The sequence below is a fragment of the Adelges cooleyi genome, unplaced genomic scaffold, assembly GCF_023614345.1.
Source record: "Adelges cooleyi isolate 19-005CV unplaced genomic scaffold, UGA_ACOO_1.1 ACOO_flye_CR_arks_rails_tigmint_CR_PRNA_247, whole genome shotgun sequence".
NCBI classification, from domain to species: domain Eukaryota; kingdom Metazoa; phylum Arthropoda; class Insecta; order Hemiptera; family Adelgidae; genus Adelges; species Adelges cooleyi.
In genome coordinates, this window is record NW_026095912.1 from 10451156 (window position 1) to 10475010 (window position 23855).

The window sequence follows — 23855 nt, forward strand, 5'->3', positions numbered from 1 at the left end:
TCATTGGGTCATTCAGGTTGTGTCTTTCTTTTACACAACAAATAATAATAATTTATAGATATAACATTATAGTGGTGTAGACTTAAGACGATGACCGCCGCGTTTTTGTGTGATAAGTATATTCCCCGTGTTAATTTTCATCAGTGTCCGGGGTCTTATGTATAGTAGAGTACTTTTGGAATACGAATATCCCAAAATTCCATTATGACGTTTGGAATAATGGTTTCGTTAATGAATTAGTTCAATCATTTTTTTTTATTATATCAAATATGTAATGTAATTTTAATTGCGCTGAAATAAATGAGTAAATAATAAATTAATTTAAATATATTATCCTTTAGAGTTGTGTATGTATACTTAGGTGTATGAATGGAGTGTTGAGGGAAGATAGAAAAATAAACGAATACATAATAGGTAGCATAGTCGTCGTTTTGTAGCGGACAGCATGGTAGTGAATAGACTGAGATAGCTTAGACATGTTTTGAGCAGTAAGACTGGTAATGACTTTATAAACGTTAGTAGAGAGAAGGGGAAAGGAAGACCGAAAAAAATGTGATTGGATGTAATTGGGAATGATATGAGAAGTTCTGGTATGTTCAAGGCAACAGTAGCCAACCCCAATTAGTAGGGATAAGACGAAGGAAAAGAAAAAGATCCTTTAGTACATACAATTTATTAAAAAAAAAGTAAGTAGCGTAGTTTTAACATGTGTCCAAACAGAAAAAATAAAAAAATTAAAGCACCATTGTAAAAAAATACCTTTTAGGCATCGATATTGACAACTAAAGCCATAAAAGGAACGGAAATATGTTTAAATATGTGATCTGCGAGGTCATTCGAGCCAATTCAATAAAGTACAGTATAAACAAAGTAAAATACATAGTTTTAATAGCACGTAGTGACCCTTTTATTATTAACTTTATGAACTTTATGTGCGTCGGCCGATCAAAGTAAACTGAAAATGTTTATAATGAACAAATTCCATTAATTAATGTCGTTCTAAATCCGAAATTAGAGACGGGCTATTCAAAGTCTTTATCCAATAGAGGGGGGCTGAAGAAGTATTATTATTAAGGAAACGGAGGTTGGGAGGTTGTCATTCGTGTTTCATTTATGATCTATACGACGAGAAGAATATAAATGACAATGCCCGACGTCGAAGCCGCAAACACGTTTGATCTTCTTCTTCTCCTTCACTGCCCCTCGTCTTGGCTGTCTGTAAGTGTACCGCTTGTGCTTCCCAGTAGTGACTATTATAATTAGCATAAATGTAAAATTTAAGTGCATTCTGTTATGCCAACGGCGAGCATCTAACAGGTAAAGGCCACTTATTGAATAAGCTGTTTGAATAATACATAACAAAGAATGATTTCCGGTATATTCGGAAGCACCTACGATTTTTACGTTTGTTCCCATCCGTTCTGGCAACGATCCTTTTGGGACATATAATAAACCCTCATACAATACTTTGACTGACCCGCTATTTAATAATGGAAAGCACGTGTAGTGTATAAAAGGTTAGCTTAACTTGTCAAAGTGTCAAACTATAGCTATTACACGAGCCCGTCAATTTGTTTATTTGAAAAACTCAAACTATGGTAGCAGTAAGAATTTATTTATATTTTTCTTAAACAACATGTAAATTCATATAACATTGCTAACATTGCTGATAAGTTATCGCTATCGTTAAATAATTAAAAGTCTATGACGATTCTGGAAATTAAATAGCTAAAAAAGACAGTTCTATGTACAATGTATAGAATATCCGTCCTCTTAACCCTACTCTAAAACCCTGTTTGGCTGGCTCTACAGATGTTAGAATTTTGTCAGAAAGTTATAAACATATCGAATCAGAAAAAATAGATAATAGAATCTCGACAAACAGAATGATTCTCAAATCAAGAAATTTTGAGTCATAATATTACAAAATAAAGACCAGGTATTAAAAAATCGAAAAAAATCTGAGTACTGTAGCAATATGAAATGTGAGTGAAATAATAAATAAAATAAAAAGACCATTTTTATCGGCTAAATCATTGGAATAGGCTATTTTTATTAGCTTTCAGTTACGAAAATTAGATTGGTGCCTAAACGTTTAAATTAAGTGATTATAGTAATATGAGGTAGCAAGACGATTACTTTTTTTCATTTTTAAAAAAAACACCGTGGCAAGAAATAACAGGTGAAGTAATCGAACGAGTTTCAAAGGCAAGACGGAAAAGTTTTGATTAATAAAGAGTGTATTGATCGAAGGTAAAATACAAGACTATGTCGATTACAATGAGACAGGAACCAGGTGTGGATGATTTGACGCATATAATAAAGCTTCGGGAAAAAAGTTTAGCAGAAAAATGATGAAACGTACAAAGGAAGACTTGATAAAAAAAATAAAAAATAAGCTGGCAGAGAAACGATTGAAAACGGTGCCATCTATAGAAATGGAATATATAAAAAAGAAATCCGATTTTTCTGAAAATTGTAGATTATCAGATTATATTATATTTTGTACAAAAAATACTCTTGTGAGAAAATCTAGAAAACCTTACAAGGCACGTCTAAAAGTAGTCGTCAATAAGTGTTTATTTATAGAAAGGCTATAATTCCATCTCTTTCTGGTATTGTTTGCTTTTTTTTTTTGTACAGTATTGTGTTATACTATTGTGCACAGTGACTCGAGTTGAAATATCCAAAAAGAACCCGGAAAAGGTCCGAAAGCGTGCGTTTTCAAAAGCTCTTTTACCACTGGACGCAGCGCCGACGATTAGTGCAAATAAGGGGTGAAATTTGTGTATAACGTGTTGAGGGCAAAGGGGCGGCTGGAGGCGAGGCAGGGAATGATCGAGAAGGGAAACTGTTTGCTTGTGTGTAATTCTATAGCTGGCAAAAGAACTATATAACACAACAACAGAACTGCGACCGTAGCAATGGCGACCCCTAGGGCCGAGTCGGATAATTAAATACCGTTTTAGCGCATCTGATCGTGAATTTTGCTCGTTAAAATCTTCAACCTACCCTCGTGTGTGCTGTAGTCCTTGCGAGTAAATAATAATCTACCGCGTTTAGTGTTTATCCCCGTAGAGATAAAACGTAATCGCAGCCCGCACGCGAATTCGTGAAAAATATATAATAACTGATACATTGAACGTGCCCGTCGTATGAGCTCAGCCAAAGGAAGTTTGAAAAGAAAATGTATATGTATATAATATGTGTATATCTGCACTGGATAAGTATTTCATCTCTCGCGGGCTTTGGCGGTATTTGTTTTTCATGTTTTCATTCACTTTACTCGCACAGATGTGTCGAGTCTTGAGCATATATAATGTATAAATAATGAAATATTCATATCTCGTCACCTGAGGAAAAAACGATTCTATATCGGATGATCTATTTAACGTTTGAGTTAAAAAGCTCAATTTCTTGGAAAATAATTACAATTTTGTAGTTTTTTTTTTTTAAAGGCCTTTTTTATTTTTGTCATTACAATATTATAGAATTGCCAAATTGTCAACTTTATTTCCAGATTTCTATCAACATTTAAAGTATTTATGGGAATGTATGTATTTAACTAACTTTTTAGAAAACCAAATATTTGCATACAATTTTTACTGGTCGATAACTAGTTTTTATTATCATTACTTTAAGAATTTACTCAGAGTAATTAAACTCTAATAACTTCAAATGTAGTTCAAAGTGTCTTACATTATGATAATAAATAAGGGTGAATTGTTACAATAATTACACCAAAGTCCCAGAGTAAAACCCCAACTGTTATTACAAATTTGGGGATTATTGGCTCAAGTATTTGGAACGTATAATTATGAATTATTAGTTGCAAATAACCAATTTGTATTCTAATTGAAAATAATAGGAATTATTACAAAAATAGATTTCTCAAACGTTTGGGATTTATTAGGGGAGAATATGAGAAATACATTTTTACTTCTTATTTAGGTCCCAATAAAATAAAATCCAACAAATATTTTGATTGAAATCACTGATTTAAATTTTGTTGTAGTGTGTGGCTTATAAAGCAACTCTGATTGATGCTTCGACAGCTTTGCGGCACGTGTTGTCGTCGTTCAAATTTGGTAAAACCTTATTTTTAAAGGTAACAAAAAGTTTAAATAAGTGTGTTCAATATATGAGCATTTTACCAACATATCAAGTTTTCTAAAAAATATTGCCCATAATGTAATATTCCTTTTTAAAGAGGTGGTGTGCAGTTCTCAGAAATAGGGACACGTGTAAGTGAATCAATGGTGTGGTAGACTACCCGTCGACAATTGAACGAGAGTAAAATCAAATACGACCTGTCGTTTAAAAAAAAATGCTATATTTTTTAGGAAAATACACTACAAGAACCCTTTGAGTATTGTCAAACGGACATGTAAATGGAATTTAACCTTATTAAGACGAGTTTGTTGCCTATACTATATACTGTAAACACGTTTTGTGTTATATATATGTACGTATCACACACATATAGTATACAATATAATTTGCAGCTTTATAGAAAGTTAATAGATCAAATGACGTTTGTCGAAGGTACTTTGCGATGTGAAAATATTATGACTTATCATTGTTATTGTTTTTTATGATTCATGTTATTACTTTAAAGCCTATATATAATTTATACTAAATAATTTATATGCTGTGTCACAAAAGCAACCTAAAAGCCTGGGAATCCGCTGGATATTTTAAAATAAATAGTCATTTATCTCTACATTCAAATAAACGACCCAATTTTGTCAGTGTGGTTGTTTGGAAAGTGAGAGAGAGAGAGAGCAAAGCAACTCGCAGTTAACTTCCAATAACTAGGTGTGATGGATTAAAGTTTCTAGAATTCTCATAAATTCTACAACAGTTATTTCCGTGTTCCTATCGACAGTAAACAGTGCCATTTAACTTTGGTTAAGAAAGAATGAGAAATTTGAAGAAAATGTGTTCATTGACTTAGTGGTCCGTTATGACTAATTGAGTATACGTTTGTTGTTTTATTTTAGGACTGGTCAAGCTGGGAATCCACTGCGTGAACGGCAAAGAAGTGGCCATAAAAATAATCAACAGAGAAAAACTCAGCGAATCGGTTCTGCAAAAGGTAAGCGTCGTTAGTTTAGTTTTGTTAATAAAAAGAAAGTCACCCATACCAGAGCATTATCGCATTCCCAAGTTAAGTAGGACTTAGTTTAGAATGGCTGAACTAAAAAAGTTTTCTAGTTCCGTCGGTGCTCATTGAATCGACCGAGTTTAGTCGATTTTTTAACATGGACTTTCTCTCTTCAGATAGATTTTTTTTTCGTTTATTGTTTTATTCGACAACAAAATATCCTTTTTATCGATCAGTTGTTGTATATACAACGATGTGAAGATTTAATCATACCAGATAAAACTTAATTGTACTGCTACTTTTTCATACTTCAATCTAATTTTATACTTCTATGGATAACTTCTTGACTGGTTTTTTGTTTATTGAACACAATAATATTTGCATGTATTTTGTATAATAAGTAAATTCGATAATTTTATACAATATCGAACTTCAGTCTTCACACGTTATACTATCTTTTTATAACTTTCTTTACTCTTCTTAAAAAATACACATAACATTATATTCTATAGTAGACCGTTTGAGGTGGCGATTTTTCAATATCTAGTTAGGCCGTCACTTCAAACTGTTATGCTAAAGCTGTGGTGACGCATCCAAAATTCAAAAATATATTCTTTACAGTATTATATCCAACCATTTAATATTATTTTCTTTGTGTTCCTTAAATTAACTGTGTAATCATTTTGAACGACCTCACTACCAGGTTACATTAGGGTTTCACTCCCCCCTCACCCAAGCTATTATCTATTTTGTATGATGAACACAAAAGGGTAGTGTCGATACACAGATGGTGTTCAAGATAAATACACTTGTGTCGTTATAGTGTTTATTCGAAGGTTTGTGGTCAATAAAAACAAGGCATCGAGACTACAATAGTAATAACAAAAGAAAATGGCTCGTGAATGATTAAACGTCGAGCTAAATGGACAATAAGTGTGTATGTGGGTCATAAAAGGGTTTTAGTTTTTAAAAGCTCGTGTCAAGTGACCTAGACAATCTAGGACGACTGTAGCTCGTTCAGCGTTATTTCCGTACAATATAAAAGGTGAAGTAAAAATATTACATTGCACATTGTGTTAATTTTGTTCACCAAATGCAAGCATGCCAAACGTGCATTTGCGAGAAGACTATAAGCCGACCACAAGTGTGAAGCAGAAAATATAGCAAACGGAAGGAAAATAATAACCACGCATATTGGACGACGAGTAAAATCGCCTTAATTAGTTTGTGTGTCTCATTCGACTACTAGGAAATGTAGCATCTTATCAAAACCGTCTTTGTTATGATGAATTTAATTACTCGAGTTTATATATACTTTGTAGTTATGTGCGATGCAGCGTATACGTTTTAATGAGTTTGTTTGTTATAGTTTCGGTGGTCTAAATAAACCGTCGAACAAAACCCAAATACGACAGAGCGACAGATTTTGCAATGAACGTCCCAACAACTTATCAAACTTAACGACTAACGTATGCGAAATATATGTAATCGGTTTAATAGATAAAGTTTTCGCGTCCCGTGATTATTTAATGGCTTTGAAAATTGTTGGAGTGTGCGACACAAACGTTTGACGAGATTATACCGACAAGTGAAGAAAATTTCGGTTCAAAGCTTGCATTTTAAGATTCCGGGAAATAAGTCTTAGCATTGCATAATCACTGTGACGTAGGTCTCGGTTTCCTACTAGGTCATGCGTGTGTAAGTTTTAAGGTCTACGTTTTGCACTTGCAGTGCAGGCGAGAAGTTTCCGATAGAAGATCCGCTGGGATTTGCGGGTGACATGCTCGACAAAGAAGTGTTAGTAGCAATTATTTCGGTATACAACTATGGCACGCCATAAACGAGGTACGTTCTCATCAAACAGAGCGGATGAGCTTATATAGGTGTATGTAGTGTTCGAAAATTCTGCATTTGAACGCAATCTGGGTCAGAGCAAATTTCGAGGAATTTCATGCAAGCCAACCATGCCAACATAATATATAACGTGTACTTTTTTTAAATGTTCGGCGTCACCAATTTAAAATGCTAGCTACGTTTTTTTTTGTTGGAAACTACAAAACGTATGAATTGTCACTTGTTTAATGTCACCGAGACACTATAAGAAACAAATTAACAATTCAATTTCTTTAGTCGTAAAAGACACCCGGTCGTTAGGACCGAGCAAACCACCTGGCGCTGAAAAGTTTTGGCTAAACGAAGTTGTACTTACTGTTTATGTACTGTTAATTACCCGTAAGGCTCGGGTTCACTGTAATAAACAGAACGATTCTGTATAAAAATGTCCATTACCGTTTTATTTTTCGTACTTATCTTATTGATAATGATCGTTCTCCGAAGATTTTTTGAATTCATAAATCATTGTCACCTAATTTCATTTGTATTGTTTTATTGTATAATTAAGACAGCAATAAAAAATTACACGGACAACATTTAAATTGAAAAATAAACTGTTCAACATAATACCAGCAATACTTCTGGTACACTAAATAGGTTGTGAGTTTGTAGAACGGATATTATGAGATGCTACATTTAGACTACATTTCTAATAAGGTTTAAAATATGCTAATGCCTGCATTCAATCTTCTGCCGCCGTAAAACAATAATAGTTATAATAATAATAGTTATACAATAATGTTGCAGAAAAGAGACGAACACTAATAATCATCAAGCGAGAAGTACTCCAATAGGGATTTAAGAAAATATAAATCAAACTGAACTACAATGAAATGAAAAAAAAGTGCCAGAGGTCAAATTTGACTGATCAAAATAGTTTTTTTCAAAACAAAACTCGAGGTTTGAACATTTTGGACGACAGTATAATTGTCATTGAATTCATTAAATAAAAACATAATGGCATCGTAATATGCTTTATTAGTATGCAAATTGTTTAAACGAGAACGCATCACTTCATTTTCATGAAAAGCCTCCGTCAATCCCTCTAAGAACAGTTGGTTTTCGGAATTCTGTACACAAGTTAATAGCGTAATTCATTATTGAAGAGTATACATGCGACTGCATAACAATTGAACATAATATATTTAATTTTTTTTATATTATATTCTATGAACATCATACTGATTCGCTTTATAAATAGTCCTTTACTTTACATATTTTATTCATTTTATAACATCTAGTATGCAAATTTCAATGTGCTTCATGTAATTTAATTTGTATCAGTCAAAACGACTGTGAAAACTCATGGCTCACAGCCACCTTTTTTTTTATTTGAATAATACATTTTTCCGGAGAATGCTTTTTTTATAGTTAAGCTTATTTTGTTGCTACCACATAGAAAGAAGGTTTTTTTTGTAATGCGATACATATATATATGTTTCTGGTTTTCTGCTGAATTTCATTTTATATTAAATTCCATGTTTTGAATTTTCCCCATAAAACCCTTTCAGCCAAGGAACTAAGCTTGGATTCTAGAAATATTCATATCCCTCCTCTTGTGCTTGGGATTCTTATCGTTATTACACGATTAAAAAATTCAAAATCCTATGAGGTTACAAATCAGAATATTAGATTGACATGAAACCTCTCTTGACGGTATCTGTACTATTTGCTGGCGTATTGTGTAGGCAATCTCGGTACATCCGCGTCCATCGAGATTCATGTTGAGAAAACTAACAGGTACGGCGTGCCAAACAAAAACAAATATTCTCCAATAGATAAATGTAATTTAAATAATCCTAACCGTCGACCAGGTATGGCAGTAGCAGTCAAAATCAGATATATTCTTCTTTTTCTTCATCGAAATCCCATAAAAATTGAGTCCACTAAATTATTCCACTAATATTCTTTTTGAATTTTTTTAATTTACTCCACACATACACACATTTATTTTTCTTATTTATAATTTCCATCCAAATCTATTCATCTCACAACCTAACCTCTTATTCTCTCTCCTTAATGTCTCTTACCCGTTTTAACATTATTTTTCTCACTTTTTTCTACATGTCCACGCCACTTGTTCTGTAACTATTTTAAAATTATATTTTACTTCTGTCTTCACTAGTGCTTCACGATACTCTAATTTTAATTACTTCTATTTTCTTCTCACTTCTCGTACGGTATGTCAACACTTACTTAAATTTTTATCTCCACCCGTTGACCATTCTACCTCTCCAAATGATACTTACTGTCCCGCAAAATTAAATCTGTTCTAATCTGTTCAATACAGGTTTTCAATCTCACGGACAGTTGCATACCATTTTTTACAGAACTATTGTGTTATTTTGTAGTGAGGTTTCTGACGTCAATCGTTCCAGAAAGCTTTTTGGCTATCTACATTTCCGAAACTTCCACCGTTAAGAAGCATATAGAGAAATTTATAATATTTTTATCAGTCTGTTTTTTGTGTAACTAATATAGAATTATATTAAGAAGTACATCTAATAACATTTAAATAATACCCGTCAAGTATTTAGTATAATCAATTCGACACCACTATGATATGTACATTTCTAGATTTTTCAATAGTTTTACAAGGTTATTTACAAAAAGCGAGCATAGACCACTCCATCCGAGGACGAGGAAGTTTCTGTACAATTTATCCCTATACTGAATTTCTGCCTTTTATGTAACCTTAGCTGTTGTTTTGTGTACAACTTGCATACAATTAGTTTGTAGTTATATTTCATAGTATTTGTTATGTTTGCCAGTGCCACTTACAACGCAGCTGTTCAGGTATGTTTACAGTTTACACATAAAACGTATCTGGGGTGATGTACATTATTTCCGGGAATCCGAGTAACTTAGGAGCACTTTAATTACCTTTATCGTTATGTATACTATTTCTAAAGTCTGTTCTGAAAAACCCGCTATCATGTGTCATAGTTTAAGTTGTAATATACTTATCAACGGGATATGTTTTTACAATTTATGTTTGTTAAATAGTTGTTTATAGTTGTTAAATGTTTTTAACATTTGTTATAACATTAATAATTAATAATTAACATACACTAATTAACATGCATTTTATTAAAAATCGTTATTTGCATATTTTCATGGTCACTTTTTTTATTAAAGTAACACCAGTAGTGTTTTAAAATAAAACTTTCTAGGAGATTTTTAAATTTTTCTTGTTATTTATTATTTCTTAGACATTTAATAAGTTGCCTGTTGCTCACAATAAAGAAAAATGTCTATAAAATGAGTATCATGTGTTCACGTGGACATAATATAACCAATTTCAATAATTTTTTTTTTTTTTTAAGTAATGGTAACTGCGAAAAATATGGTGGTACAGATTAAACTTGAATTGAATGTTCGATTATGCATTTTTAATTGGGTTGGTTGTTCTTTTTCTAAATTTTCTAAAGCATAAAGCGTTGTGTTTATTCGGACTTAAATAAAAACATATCCAGTAGGTAATTTTTCCAAGCATATTGTGATTCTACAGAAAGACAATTTCGTTAGTTTATTACAAAAAAAAAATGTTTTTACATTACATGTTAGTAGTATTGATGAAACTATTAACATTAGTTGTTTTTAGGGCGTGTAAAGTTTTAAAACATTTTGAAGAACCAACAAAGGGCATACAGGCTGTTTCTGCAAAACTTCAGCAGTATTTCATTGTAAAAGGGTAAAATCATAATGCGAGCTAAACGGTGGACGATGTTGGTGTAATTTTATTTTTATCAAAGACCCTAAAGTTTTGCTACTCAAACGACTAGTATTTCCTTTTGTCCTAACCAATGAATCATTGACGGGTCGACAGACTTTAAATACTCTCAATCTACCGTAACCTGCAGCTCCCCTCCAAATCACATTAAAAGGAAAATGTATCTTTAATAATATTAAATATACTTTAGATATGTTTAACTTAAAATATTGAGCTACTTTCGAATTTTGTTTGTGATCAAATATATGTATAATATATACAATACTATATATTATCAATTATATCACAAACGATATATATGCATTTTATTTTAATATATTAACATTTTACTGTTTCAACAATATTATTACATAATATAAAGATAAATGAATCAAATTTTTTTTTAAATAATACTTATAGAAGTGTTAGATGTATAAATAATTTGTTGATTCTAAAATTTAACAACAACAATTTTTCTTTATAATTATGTTGCAATTTTTGTATAATAATAACCATGATAAATGATGATTTTATGAAATTAACTGAATATTTCTTAAATATATTGTGGTTTTTCGTTGAGTGTGATTTTAATTTAGAGCTAAGGATGAGTTTATAGCCCAGCTATAAATTGTATATTTATTGTTTTAAATTATTATGTTTTATATTTTTCTGAGTTTGAGATCCATAAAATAAAACCAAAAATATCCTCTCTAGGCTGGGTAAATTAAATCGACAACACTTTTATAAGTTAAAAAATTAAGCACTTTTCCTATCAGAATCTAAGATAAACATAAAAGGAACTCAATTTCCTAGGTATTGAAACTAATAACGTAGGCAAGAGCTCTTTTGGTCTCATTCGTACAATTCGGTTCAAGTAAGAAATAATATTTTCTGTTCTTGATTTTCTGTGTTATTTGGGTGTTCGATAAATCAAACCGCTTTACGATTTGAAAAGGAAATACTTGGTAGTATGGCACTGTAATTATAGGACAGACATGTATATTATAGAACTGTAAATAAACGTAGGTTACACAGCATTAAACCTATTTTTGAGCAGTTAGACAGTAAATAATAATCATAATAATATAGTTTTGAACGTGTACTTATTTAAGGAAAGATATCAGATTTGGTACCGCTTTAGGTATATTTTGTTGTGTTTGCGTGACGGGGCCAAACAAACAAAAAAAAAACAGTACAGGGGTCAGGCGAGACTGTAAGTGGAAACCACAGGGCAACTAATATTTACTTTTTATTTATTGCTATAGAAATTAGTCCTATGTTAGGATATTTTAGTGAATTTTTTTTTAAAAATCCTACGGGTTTGTTTATATTGTGTCTAGTTTTAGACATTCTGCCTATTGCAAAGTTATTTTAAACGATGATTTAATAATTGATGGTCATCGACTATTTTATTTTACTTTAATATTAATGCGTAAGTGCTACTAAACCCAATTTATACATTTTTTCTATAAGTGAAGAGTATGAAAAACTACATCATACACTTTTAGTCTGTTACACACGAGAAATATAGGATTTTGGTTTTTTTTTTTTTTGTATAGGTATTGTTAAAAGTCTACCAGTGTTACATTTTTAGTCGATCGGTAAGCAATGTGTTAGTAAATAAGAGTTCTGTTTTCAAAATAATAAAAAGTGTGTTATTACCAAGTGTAAAGTAATCTTCAGAAGAAAAAAAACGTTTCGTTGTGAGGTTATATAGGCCTGATATAAGGGCTCTATTCGGACCTTATACGTGTTGACTAATTCCGCTATTTTTAAAAAAGTTTTATTGTGCCGTTATATGAAGTTGAAAAATATGTACATTTTTTGGTAAAGAGTGAAAGGTTGAACTTTTTTAATTTGTGGCCAATAACTACAACTTACTATAAATAATAATAACACTTGTTGTATTATTAGTGAAACGAATATTGATCATGTGATTATTATCATGATTGTTATCATTATTCTTCTTCTTATTATTAATATTAGTTCATAGCAGTATTACGTTCTTTTTGTTCGTTCGGTCGTGAAGGTAATTTTTTCTGAATTCAAAACTACTGTCGCTGCCATATCGACCAATATAATAATTAGACTTTGGCTGTGTCGAGGGTTAGTCCTAAATACATACTGCGTACGTACCGCTGTAATAAATGTTCTTCGAGGCGACACGTTTAATTAATGCCGATGGTATTGACACATGGTGGACATGCCTGTAATTCATACAGGATATAATATGATAAATGTGTTTTGGCTGTGGCTATGACGAGACCCGACCAATAAGAGCTGTTGCTAATATATGGCATTAAAACGGGTGTGATACGATAAGCCTGGCTCGAACGTCAAAGAGTATTTTTTATTTCATAAATATTTGTTTGTGTACAATTAGATAAAAAAAATGATTTTGTTTTTCAAATTTGTTCGGGCTCAGCTCAACTTCTGTCTTTTTAATAAGCCAAAAAAAATATTTACTATCTGAACCGAAAGGCGGTTTTCTTAGAATATCTTTATTAACGAAAACTATGATAGTCTGATAAAAATAAATCACTACAACTAAGGTAGATAGGTATTATCAATATTATTTGGTAACTCAAAATAAATAAACATATTTTAAAACGATTTAAAAATACTCGACATTATTATTAAACATAATTTCATGTTATGTACCATTATTGTAACATATCAAACTTTAAAAATGTCATAATTTGAATGACTTAACAATAGTATAATTTTTTTATGTACATAGTATTGTTTTAGTTGACTGGAATTAAAAAAAAATAATATTAAATCTTTTAATTTATTTTCTTGCTGCTTTTTCAGGTGGAAAGAGAAATTGCAATTATGAAACTAATCGATCATCCACACGTTTTGGGACTGTCTGACGTATATGAAAACAAACGTTACTTGTAAGTATTATATTTGACTTGAGTTGAAAATAAAGAAATATTTCAAAAGGAAATTCTAGGAACAGTTTAGTGGCAATCTTAAGTCTAAACATCATTTCATATTTTTGGGGGTAAATGGTTGAAATTTATGATTTTTATTTTATTTTGAAAGCTATAGCTTTTCTTATTAGTTGTGTGATCTACACTAGTAACCAACATATTTAAAACGCAAAAAAAAAAATAAGTATCATATATTTGGTAAATAAATAACAAATTGTATCGAAAAATTAAACTGATTTATTACATTGGTTTAAGGTAAAGTAGTATATTTGTTTAAAACAAATTTTCATAAAAATAATAGATGTAACTTTGCAATAAACGTTAACAGCTTTAGTTATACGTATTTTACTAGACAATATAAATGATTAGCTATGCGTTAGACATCAAATATGTGCTTTGGTGGGTTTATTTGTAAGAAAAAATAAAATAATCAAATTGAAAAAAATAATATTACACGTTTTTCAAATTATCCCTAAAAATACTGTTAACACAAATAATTGAAAATAAATTGCTCAGAATATTGTATTACTTAAAAAATACAAACTTTTCATTCGAAAATGACATGTCTGTGCGTATGATATTGTTAAACGTCATTTGCAATGTTTGTTGAAGAGGTAAAGGAGATTGAGTTATTATAGCAACCAATAAATATGTTTGATAGCTATAGAATTAGTAAAATTTAATTTAACAGATGGGAGGAGTTGACAAAATTGCTATCAGAAATAACCCCTTAACACTGTCAGAATCATAGACCATTACGATATTTTATGTTAGAGGTCTTTTGTGGATAGTGAAATATCAAACACTTGATTTTATCATGTTTACAATGGTAGATTATTATTTGACGAGGGTTTAAACATAAATTCATCATTATGCATTCCTATCACTGATCCTTTATAAATACAAAAATAGATTATACATTAGGCAGCACTGATAAGATTTTAATAAAAAATAAAATATTATTATATATATGTATAAAATTAATATAAATTCTGGCCACGTGAATTTAGGCAAAATTCCCTGTTATACCCATAATTTATTTTTAAAAAACAATATATTTTCTTAACCCGTAATGAACAATCGAATGAAATAAAAATTGTATAATTGCATTGACCAAACATGGAAAAATAGTAAAAACAATAGGTAATATTATAATTTAATAAACAAATAAATTCTCCTTTTACCAAAGGCAGACATTTAATATACCGCGGCTTACACAGTGTGGTAAAGAAAACAATACAGAGACGTTTAGTCGCGTGCACCCGAGACCGAACATAATATTGTTGTTTGCTTTGATTGAGTTTGTTTTTCAAAAATCGTTTACACTTGTCAGTTTTCGCTTTGTATTCATTTTATTCGATGTACACACCTACGGCAAAACGAATACCGGGATTGTCTCGTACAAACAAACTATAAATTGCTAAAGACATCAGGACAACAAATACAAGCGAGAAAACCCTATCTTCCTAGAACCAAAGTAATAATAATAATATATTACAACAGCTATAACGCTTACATCGGTCGAGCATAACAATAATGCGACGGCTCAGGTCAGGTCCGTTTAAAATCGAACAGTCTAAACTTATTTATGAGCTTATATATTGTATAGACATACACATATAAGCCAAAGTTGTTATGCCGACCCAAAACTAACATCGACTGAACCTAGTCCAAAGTTTCTATTGATTTACCAGGAATTCGCTTGTGGCCAAATCAATTTACGAGAGGCGGTCACGTGAGAAACCCGGACGATGGCATTATTACCTAACCCAACTGACTTATAACTTGCCTACTTGCCTTTAATATTATACTAACTATTACTTAATATAATATTAAGTTTGAAAATTAAACGTTTATAACTGCAACAGTTTTTACGACCAATTCCTTTAAAAGTTTTACAGTCAAATCCTAATATAATATACATGTCCACGCATAAGTGTATCAAAAGTCTGTTAAAATAAAAATAAATTACTTTTTTAGAAACGGTATAAACTATATACTATATGACTTAATATGATTATCAAATGTATGCATTTATTTTTTAAAGTATTTATAAATAGTAATATATACTAGGTTATAGGGTTTTATCGGTTTTATATTTGCTTCTTATTAAAAGGTAAAAAAAACACCAAAAAAACAAATTTTCAAAAATACATTTTTATTAATTATAATGTACATCATAGCCAACAAATCTGTGTAAATAATACCCATAAATATCATTCATATGTAGATTTCAAATGTCATATAGAAATCGAAATCACTAGGTCGGAAGTCAAATGTGTATTAGGTGTATTAGGAAAACAGACTTAAATTTCCATTATTTATTTATTTCTTAGATTATTTCACGTTTCTTATTTGTAGGCAATGGTTCATATTATTTAAATTGCATTGCGGTATTTACTTAGTTCCCATATTATATCACATATCTTTCCGCCATAACCGTATCTCTGGAAATAAATATATGATTTTTTTTTCAACAAACTAATGAATATTGTTTAATAATTTTATATCATAGTAGTATTTTGAGGCACAATATATAAATTAAAAAATAGTGAAATGTATTTTAAATAATTATATCTATACTTAATACTGTCCGTCCATCCCTGTTTTTTGAGAACTCAGTTTACTCATAAGTAATTGGTAATAAGACGGTTAATACAAATTTAAGGAGGGAACAATGTAGAATAGAGAAGAAGTGTATGTGTGATAAAAAAATATATACTACTTTAATTTGAAATTAATATTTGCAGGTACTTAATATTGGAGCACGTGTCTGGTGGAGAACTGTTCGACTATTTAGTAAAGAAAGGTCGACTCACGCCCAAAGAAGCCAGACGGTTTTTCCGGCAAATCATTTCAGCCTTGGACTTTTGTCATAGTCACTTGATTTGGTAAGCTACATTTTTATTTGAGGACATATTATGAGCGACTTTTATAATACGACACGACTTGTTTTGAATATTTGTTATTGCCAAAACCCAAGTAAATCCTGGTAACCCTAGTACGGTATCCTAAGCCAAAGTCCTTTATTATGCTTGTAGAAGATAATCAATAACATGTTCAGAGAACAGAGCCACTCTTCTGTGGAAAGATCTCCCTCGAGACAATACATTAAATAAACATACTCTCTTATCAACATGCTTAAGATACTTGAAACGAAAATGTTTCATCAAATTCGCCACGCATTGTGACCCATGGGTATTCGTCATTAGTCATAATAATACAAGGAAGCTTGTTTTTGTATTTACTTGTCATATTTTATTGATACTTCAAATACTTAATTTGATTATCTACTAACCCTTTTCCCACTTAATGCAAAGGGGTTACGCTCTAAGCAAAACAAATGCACTAAATTAATTCTCAAGTGTTGGACATTCACCAATAGTTTACGGACAATATGATTATTAATTTTAAAGATACAGGCTTTTATTCTTGAACTTTATTGAGTATGCCATGGTGCTTTGTAGTAAAAATGCTTTTAATAGATTACATTTTCTTATTTTCGTGCATTGATTTCCGTTTTGACAAAAATTAGCCAAACAACTAAACGTGTAAACAAAATTTCTATTATGCAATACAATTACTCTATAAGGACGAAAAAAATATTCAAATAACTTTAAAGCTTATTTACAAAAAAAAAAATAGAAACTGCTTTATTGACCCGAATCGCAGAATTGTTTTTTTATTGTGCTTAAATGCGTTTATAATAGCTGCTTTATGGCCAATTTATTCATTAAATTCCTTAAAGGTAGTTTAATTGGCTATTTTGCAGAAAAACATTTAAAAAGTTTACTTCCACTACAAAAAAAAGAAACCTTTAAAAAAAATAAGTTTTCTCAATTTGGTAATGTTGGATATTTATAATTGGTTCATTAAAAAGTGAAGAGCAAAATCTGAACACTAATGAAATATTTTCCTTTTTCCAACTTAAGTTGAAATCTACACAGATAGAAAAAATTAATATTTCTAAATTTTCTTTTTGCTTAAAATATTTGTTATTGCTTACACTTAAAGTAAAGATGTCATAAGATCTGATTTGATCAAAAAGTAGTTAAATTTCGTTAAGTATCATTAAATAATTTTTCGAATTTGTTATTAATATGATTGACTTTCTGGTAATAAATTAAAGATCAAACTAGTTTGTTTCACTAAATAAAATGGTTAAGAGATTACTCTTGAATTTCAAAGTATTATACCTCATACGATTTGTGATTGTCAAATGGACAATAGCATCATCGCGTTTGTTCTAGGCTTTGGGCTTATAATACCATCTTTAACAGTCCAATTTTAGTTTCCAGAACATTCTACATGTTACAGCCTCATTCTAGATCTACTCTCAGTCTAATTTTCTGATCTAAAGACTCGCTACATAAAACAAATAGGTTCATCGGTTCAGGAGATATCGTGGGTCCAAAAACATAAAAATATAAAAACATATTATTGCAAAAACAACACATTCCAGCTTCGCGTTTAAACTAAATCTTAAGATAAACGTTTTTCCGTAAACATTTTACTTAGATGACTTGAAGCTGTACCTGAATGTTAAACGTATATAATATAACAACTTAAATTGAGCTAACCTACGAATTTTTTTATCGCGGTGTCGACTAATTTTGTTTTGAACTTTCTTTTGATTTGATTTTAAAATTATGTAAAAATATTATATTTTGATTAAACACTTTTTTGTTTACCATACCCGATCCCAAAACCAAAATTATGTTTTTTTCTCATTTTCCTCTTCTTCTTCGAATCGTTCGATAGCTTGTATTCTCATTTTATTTTGTGAGTGATTCGCAATAATCACTGAATTTAGTTTATCAGAGCGCCCCAATTACAAACGATTTAGCAAATAGTTTTACATTTACTGCACATATGGATCGGTCACGTTTCATCCACCATTAGAACGATACCCTTGTATAGTATTAGTAGTACGTGGCGTTTGTGCGTCACAGTTTAAATTCTATTGTATAATACGTTATTATTAACTTGCACAGGCGGGTGAGAAGGGAGGGTAGTTAATGCTGATGCAACACACAGTGGTTCGTCTACTGATTTGTATTTGACTTGAATCTATATGCTTATACGAAAAATACAAACCATGTATCATATCAATATAGTGCAAAAGTGAACCCACATCCATTTTTTTTACATGGTGAGGTTTTTCGCGCAAAAAAAAGGCGTAAAAGCAATATGTTTCAGTGCCACAGTGAACTAAGTCCTTAGATCATCAATGCTGCCAATTACTGGAAATAATACAGTCGTCATGGACTTGTTTCACTTTTGCTCTAAAGCCTCCATATTATGTACAGCTTATTATTATCATCTACGTGACACAAAATTGTACAAATTTGCTTCAAAGCCCAAAAAGTAATTGCACAAAACTACTACAGTCGCGTGCTAATTCGATTGTTGTAATACAATTTTTTGCATTAGGTGATATTTAACGTGGCGTTTTCAGTAGCCGTGGACATTTTCATTCGTACCACTTCATAGATTGAGTTTTGTTTTTCATTTGTATAATATGCAGTAGTGTGAGGAATTTTTTAGATCATCACAGATTATTGTTATCTTAAAGAAATAACACAACATGTGTCGTGAACAACAGTTCGCTTTGGCGATGTAGTTTTTTATTTTATCTTTTTTTTTTGTGTTGTCATTCAGCGAATGTCAATGCGAATATTATTCTTATCGCGTGCAATTCAAGTGAATACGAAAATCTACGCTAACGTTGGACTTTTTACTGAGTACATATTATTTTTTATTTTTCGCGGTAATCATTCTACGTCCAATCCTTTGGTGGAATTTGCCCAAATGCGCTGTGACGCCTTGAAACGTCCCTTCGCAGTAAATGGAATACATATAACAAATTGCACGTGACACGAAAAGCTACGTTTAAACGCTAGTCGTTTCAACACAAATGTAACTTCCTGTACCTACATTTTTATGGCGCACTTTCTGGAACTAGTCAACAGCAACTCAATTCATCGTACCATAATACTCCGAGATGAATTTGTCACGCTATCTCCCAAAGTACTCGTATGTCAACATCAGTCGAAATCTTTAGGATATTATATATTTTTTTGATGTTTTATTCGCTCACAAGCTCGTTGTCATTTCTCACGAAGTTATCCAACTAAAACATCCTATTCCGTTCCCAGCAGTTGACACGTGACATAACGACTACAGATGTATGCTCTTTGGTAATATCCAAGAACATCAATATTTATCACAAGAAAAGTACCGCTGGTCTCTACTGTGTCTGTCAATCCAAAAACTAATACATTTATGTATGATATAATTATTATCTCAAACCGTGTTTGGAACTTAACGCTGGAAAATGTGTAACCTTTATTTTGTCCTCAAACCGTTCATTTGATCATTTAATTGGCACAGTAACTAATTACATGCAAAGTTGAGCGAAACTCGGGTTTTCAGAATTTTTTTAAAGTCTCAATCGCAAACTATTTTATTCCTAATTTTGCCCAGCTATTGTGCATGCTAGGTGTAATAAGTCTATTGGTAAGATAACATTTTCAGAGTACAACATCGACGATTAGGATTTATGCATTCGTGCAGTCTGTTCAGCATTTAGCTAAATCGTGCATGTGCGTTGGTTTTTTTGCAGCCACAGAGACTTAAAGCCCGAAAACCTGTTGCTGGACGAGAAGACTAACATTAAAATCGCAGACTTTGGCATGGCGTCACTGCAGCCCAACGGAAGCATGTTGGAGACCAGTTGCGGGTCACCGCACTACGCTTGTCCGGAAGTCATTCGCGTTAGTGTACACTAGATACAGTCATATATTATCCTTATTACCACTCTGTATATTATTAACCGTTGAATATATTGTGCACCACACAGGGTGAAAAGTATGACGGTCGAAAAGCAGATGTCTGGTCATGTGGAGTGATCCTATACGCTTTACTGGTCGGCGCTCTGCCTTTTGACGACGACAATTTGCGACAGTTGTTGGAAAAAGTGAAAAAAGGCGCCTTTCACATACCGCACTTTGTGCCACACGACTGCCAGTCCTTGCTGCGAGGCATGATCGAGGTGGATCCAGAAAAACGATACACGGTAAGTTTCGTTTGGGTACGATTTGATTATCAGTACAGCCGGTTGCTAACAAGCGAAGGTATGATTTCTGTGAAAATTAGTAGCTATCGAGTAGTGTAGATTCATACTACCTTATTTCTAGGTTAAGCAAGCTTCAAATTTTATAGGTTTCTAGAGTTTATATATAAAGCATTATTAAATCAAGTATACATTATAAAAAGACATTTTCTTTTATACAGAGAAAACCCTGTCTACCTTCGGAATCCGTTGTGGAAAATTGCATTTCTGTAGCGTATATTATTAACTGACCCAGATAATATGTAATTATATTATCTTTTATAAGATGATGAAAAATGCGCTTCGTGATAAACTTAGCAGAATATTGAACAAGTCCTTTTTTTAAGAAACGTTGTAAAAAAATATTACCTATTACTGTACAAAATGCAATTTTCCAAGATTTAAGATCCAAAGTATTTTTGTAAAGCTCGAAAGAAAATTAAATTAAGTGTAATTTTGTTCGTTTCTGTTTAAACGCTTTTGCAACTAATGAAATTCCGGAAAACATCTTTCCTATAATTATTTTTTGAGATTATACTTAGCAACTCTGTTCGACCTTGTCACTGTCGACAGTCGGAAGCTGCATCTTAAACTGAATAATGTATAATAGTTACTGAGACTCGTATTGCGTTGTTCATATTGCATTTTGAATCGAATTTCAGTTAAAGGACATCATCAGACACCCTTGGGTGGCCGCCGGCAACAAAGGAGAAGTTCACTTGGGTATGTCAATGATTGACGTCATACAAACCCATATTATTCCGTCCTCCAGCGATTTAGATACAGACGTACTCCAGGCCATATCGAGTTTGGGCTGTTTCAAAGACCGGGAAAAGCTTATAGCTTCTTTGTTGAGCATCGAGTAAGTGCACAGTGTAAAAATTCAATTATGGTTAACTATTGTATAGAAATCCGGTGTTAGATAATCGATATCCAATAATAAATGTTAAACGAGACAATCTGAGGACGTGAAATGACCAGAGTTCGTATAATTCCTCAGTCATGGTTAGCTTAAGTTAGCTTATCTAAATAGATTCTGCATAGGAAAAGTGCAATATAGAAGAGAAGAAAGCCGAAGGGTAGTATTAAGGATGGTCACAATGAGGTAATGCCAGTGAAAATAGTACTGAATATTATCAAGATTAATCATTGCAGGGGCGTTTTGAAGAATGGTCGTAAACAACCTACCCCCCCCCCCTAATGTTGGGGCATGTAGGATTTATGACTATTTTATATGACCTTAAACAAAAGTAAAACGGTCATTGTTCAATTCACGTTTATGCAGTATCATTTTTATTTTATTTCAAGTGGTGAATTTTATTATTAATTTATAATTCGAAATCGTTAAACGAATGAATTGTTTTTTTAAATAATAATGGATTCTTTAGAAAAAAACAAATTACAAATTGTTTTACTGTACATCCGCTATTAATATTTAATAGGTACAAAAATTTACTAACTTTTAATTGAACTTTATTTCGTGGAAATATGTTTTCTAATTTGATTAAGACGTTTCTATGGAGTTTCAAAAATTGTGTTTTGGCACCGTTTTAGATAAGTCCCAAGGGATAGCTTGTTCTTTTGTCTACAACCACGGCTGATTGATTCCCCGTTGACATCAGTTATGAATTGATTATAACTTGTCTAGAGCTTGTGCATGTACACACAATTGATATGTGTTAAGCGTTGAGATTATCCCCAGTTGTGTTGGATGACATCAGTCAAGGTTGGAAATTACGTTAAGCCGTGTAAATAACTGAAGTTCTATGTGTTCACCTGAAAATTATTTCAGTAACACATCAAAATTGGCATTTTTTAATTTGATGGAAAGTTTTGGAATGAATGAAAAAACCTATCAACAGAATAATATACTGTCTTAAGGATATTTATTTTTTAGTTTGGTAAGAGGTGAATTAAAAATCATAAGTGACCTAGTTTTGTTTAGAAACACTTTTTAGATTTTTTTCTTTATTCACAGGTTCTCTATGAATTTAATATTACTTTATAAAGGATTATACATCCAGGAGGCAGCTAAAAATACATTTTTGAAATTTATTCTGTACAAAATTATGTGGTTTATATTATTTATTGTTTTTTTTTTAAATGATTATGCAATAAAATAATTAATCAATAATAAGTACTACAATTTTTTTATAAAATGATATTTCGCCGACTGATATTTTTAGACTTACGGATAATAGTTTTTCACGTAAAACATTTTTTTTCCTAACAAAAAAAATATACATTTCATTTCAGCAATTATATAAATTATTTATTTACGCGAAGGAGATTTAAAATAAATTGGAAAATACATTTTTTTTTTGTAAAAATCTAATTTGAAAGTTCCCAAAGTTTTTTAATAGCAAACAAACTAAAATTTAATCCATTCTGTCTAGATAACTTCATATAAAGTAAAATACATCACAGATAAACCTTTACATTTATACACTTATAAAAGTTTTCATATATAAGCTCAATTTTTTTTTTGTTTGGGAAAAAGTACCTATATTTTTCACATAAATTTCAAGAATACCATTAAAGCGCTAAGTAATGGAATATTTTTTTCTTCGTATTTTAGTTCACTAAAACTGACAAATAGTTTCAATCAGTTTCCCGTTCCACATGTTTTAACAAAAAAAACTACTCAATTACGCCATTAGTGATGGTATACAAGTAAAATCGATAAATCAAATGTACAATTTATAAAGTTTCTAAACCATCTGGTGTCGTCAGAACGGTATTTCATTTTTATTTCTATTTCTCCGAAACTATATTTATCATATCTCTTATTGTTTTAAACAATAAGTGTAAAGAACCAAAAATTATGAAAGTTTTTGTTGTAATTGCAATTTTTTGTTAGTTGCCAACTTCGCTACATTGTAACCTGATTGTTCGTATATTCTTTCTATCGTCTAATTATCTTAATTTTCTTGAGTGTCACTTAAGGCATGTACAATTAGAGAGTGTATAATTTTCTTCACTAGTTTTTTGTTGATGTATAGTGAAATTTACAAACACTCTAATTGCAAATAAATAACCAAAAAAGTCTTATTTTTAAAACAGACATTTCGTTTTGGCCCAAAACTAAAC

General features: G+C 31.2%; 1 protein-coding gene across 3 annotated transcripts in view; it reads left to right on the forward strand.

The window, feature by feature from the left end:
• Positions 1-23855, forward strand: part of LOC126836837 (serine/threonine-protein kinase BRSK2) — a 56104-nt gene that overhangs the window by 16084 nt on the left and 16165 nt on the right. For all 3 annotated transcript variants that reach the window (XM_050570491.1, XM_050570492.1, XM_050570493.1), the window contains exons 2-7: positions 5004-5098; positions 13527-13612; positions 16402-16542; positions 20277-20427; positions 20514-20729; positions 21428-21627. In XM_050570491.1, the coding sequence (XP_050426448.1) occupies positions 5004-5098; positions 13527-13612; positions 16402-16542; positions 20277-20427; positions 20514-20729; positions 21428-21627 (889 nt within the window). The remainder of the gene's footprint in view (positions 1-5003; positions 5099-13526; positions 13613-16401; positions 16543-20276; positions 20428-20513; positions 20730-21427; positions 21628-23855) is intronic.